Raw genomic sequence first — 2,528 nt, 5'->3', positions numbered from 1 at the left:
TGAAATAAAAAAATATATGTACTGAATGTAGTTTACCAGACTACAAGATAACATATTCAAGTCACATAATTTGTCAAACAAACAGTCCCAAACCAAAAGATTTCACTATGATAGGAAATGAAGTAAAAAATCTTCACATTTCAGAAGCTGGAACAAGCAAATGTTTGGCATTTTTTACTTGAAAAATGAAGTAAACAATGACAGAAAATTGTTCAGAAACAATTTTAAGTTTCAACAGTTTCAAACAATATGCTTAAATAATTGTTTAAATATTTTCTAAGCAAAAATGCCAGACGTTCACTGGTTCTCTGGTCTTGATGATCTATGATAGTAAGCAGAATATCTTTTGGGTTTTGGATGTTTGTAAGACAAAAGAAACAATTTGAATAAACCAACCTCTGGGAAACAGTGTTTGGCATTTGTTTTGTCTAAATAATAAATATATTAATCATTTGTTGCATGTTTTAAGTTAGTTTAGAGAAAAGAGTCTGTTATTAGATGTATCTGGATTTAATTTTCTTTGGTCAGCCAGTGTTATTGATCATGTCCTAATCTCTCCTAGGGCTCTTGCGACAGAAGACTTCAAAGTGCCTGATAAGATGGTGGGATTCAGTAAGTAGCCCTTTAGTTCATTATAGTCAGTATTACTGTTTGACATGCAATCATCGGTATTGACGTTTTACTCAGTTTTTGGGTCACTGCTTGGGGACCCTATCTAAATTAAAAAAGGCTTTAAACTGTCCTTTTCTCTCCCCCTCCCCTCTAGTCATTGGAAAAGGAGGAGAGCAGATCTCAAGAATTCAGCTGGAATCAGGTTGTAAGATCCAGATTGCTTCTGGTAAGTTCTGACTAAACACATAATCTAAGCCTTTTGTTTTTAAATGTGAAAGATCATTTGGCTCCTCAGAGGCCACAATGGGAGACATGAACTATAAAAGGAAATTATAGTGGCAGTAGAATCTGGGGCCAGTGTTTCTCCTCATGTGCAACAGTGTTGGAAATATTTTAAAAGGGCGAAAGTGTAAACGGTCAGTGTGATAGTTGACCAATGCCAAAGTAATCTCCATGACATGTCGTACAATGATTTGGCTCACAAGATCTCAAGTTTGTGACGGCTATTCATGTTACATTGACCACACTCAAGTTCCTGTATTCAGCATTTCTAATACATATATAAACATTTCTAATGGGGCCTTTCAGTGTGGAGCATTTTTCCCCCTTGCCTGCATGGCTTTCTCCTAACAGTCCAAACATGTGCAAGTTAGGGTTAGTTGGTGATTATAAAATTGTCCGTAGGTGTAATGTCTAGGGTGTACCCCGCCTCTCCAGGTCCAGGTCACAACTTCAATATGGCAAATGAGTATTTGGGCCAGGCTGAGTGTGGTTTCCAGATATTTTCAGCATATACAGTGCTTTGAAAAATAAATCATTGGCACACAGAAACGTCCAAGCTGAAAAGGTTTTGGTCCTGTACTGCACTTTCTAGGCGTAACCTTTTGGCAGGCTGTTGGCATTCTTACCTGTACAGTCTTGTTGATATGAGACAATAGGTTGTACCAATCTGGTAATTTGTTGTAAGATTGCACAAGCAGGCAAGTTGGGCAACAGGTGACTATGTCCTGTGGGTTGTGTGTTGTATAAACTGTATAATTTAAAAATGGACGTAGTCTCTGAGACATTATACAGAGGTTTCTGAAGAGCCGCTGTAAAGCTCAGTGTGGTCGGTTATCCTGGATAAACTGGGCGAATACATGGAGTGTTTCAGGAGCTGACTACCACGTGTTTATTTCTGCTGTAAAGTTGTGACATTTTAATATGGGGCCTTATGGAGATTGAGCACTTCTCTAGCCAGCCACAAGTGGTTGTTTGAGGAACTGCAGTTTTTTGTTACTGAAGTGTTGCCGTCTTGACACCGTGACCGTGTGCTTCCTGTAGTGACGTTACAAAGTTTTGGTCTTGCCACATTTGTCTGATACATCCGTTGTCTGAATGTCAAAAGTGATGCTTTTTTATATTTGAATAAATGTTCTTTTTGGCTTTGAACGGCTATTGAACTGGTTTGGAAAACAATTAGCTTTTTGTCCCTGTGGACTCTCCACTGTCAGCTCTATTAATAAAGCCCTTAAAATGCCTTAAAGGCATAAAAAGTATTTTAATCCCCCTTCAGTGAAAATAAGTTGGTTAGTATTCCTTTACTTGGATGACATACAGTGGATGTTCACATTGATCTGCTCACCAAAGGTCCAGTGTGTATCATTTAGCAGGATCTATTGGCAGATGTAATATAATATTCACAGGGATGTTTTCATTAGTTTATAATGACCTGAAAATAAGAATCATTGTGTTTTTGTTACTTCTACGGAGACCAGCATGTTAAACTGTTTCTACAGTAGACCCGAGCAGACAGACCACTGGCTCCGGATATAGAGAGCGAGCGGTTCAGTTGGTTGCAATCTGCAACTACACTGCTAGATGCCACTAAATCCTACTCACTGGTCTTTTTAAATCTGAGTTTAAGACATGTATGT

General features: G+C 38.2%; 1 protein-coding gene across 1 annotated transcript in view; it reads left to right on the top strand.

Annotated features, from left to right (window-relative positions):
* The window catches only part of fubp3 (far upstream element (FUSE) binding protein 3), a gene marked incomplete in the record, with an annotated part of 22,908 nt that overhangs the window by 8,006 nt on the left and 12,374 nt on the right, over nt 1-2,528 (top strand). The window contains 2 exon segments of the mRNA XM_035668323.1: nt 563-612; nt 767-838. Of these exon segments, the coding sequence (XP_035524216.1) occupies nt 563-612; nt 767-838 (122 nt within the window).

The sequence above is a fragment of the Morone saxatilis genome, unplaced genomic scaffold (assembly GCF_004916995.1).
Source record: "Morone saxatilis isolate NCDOM2014 unplaced genomic scaffold, NCSU_SB_2.0 Contig21, whole genome shotgun sequence".
NCBI classification, from domain to species: domain Eukaryota; kingdom Metazoa; phylum Chordata; class Actinopteri; family Moronidae; genus Morone; species Morone saxatilis.
The sequence above is the reverse complement of the archived record's forward strand: the minus strand, read 5'-3'. Positions and strand labels throughout refer to the sequence as shown.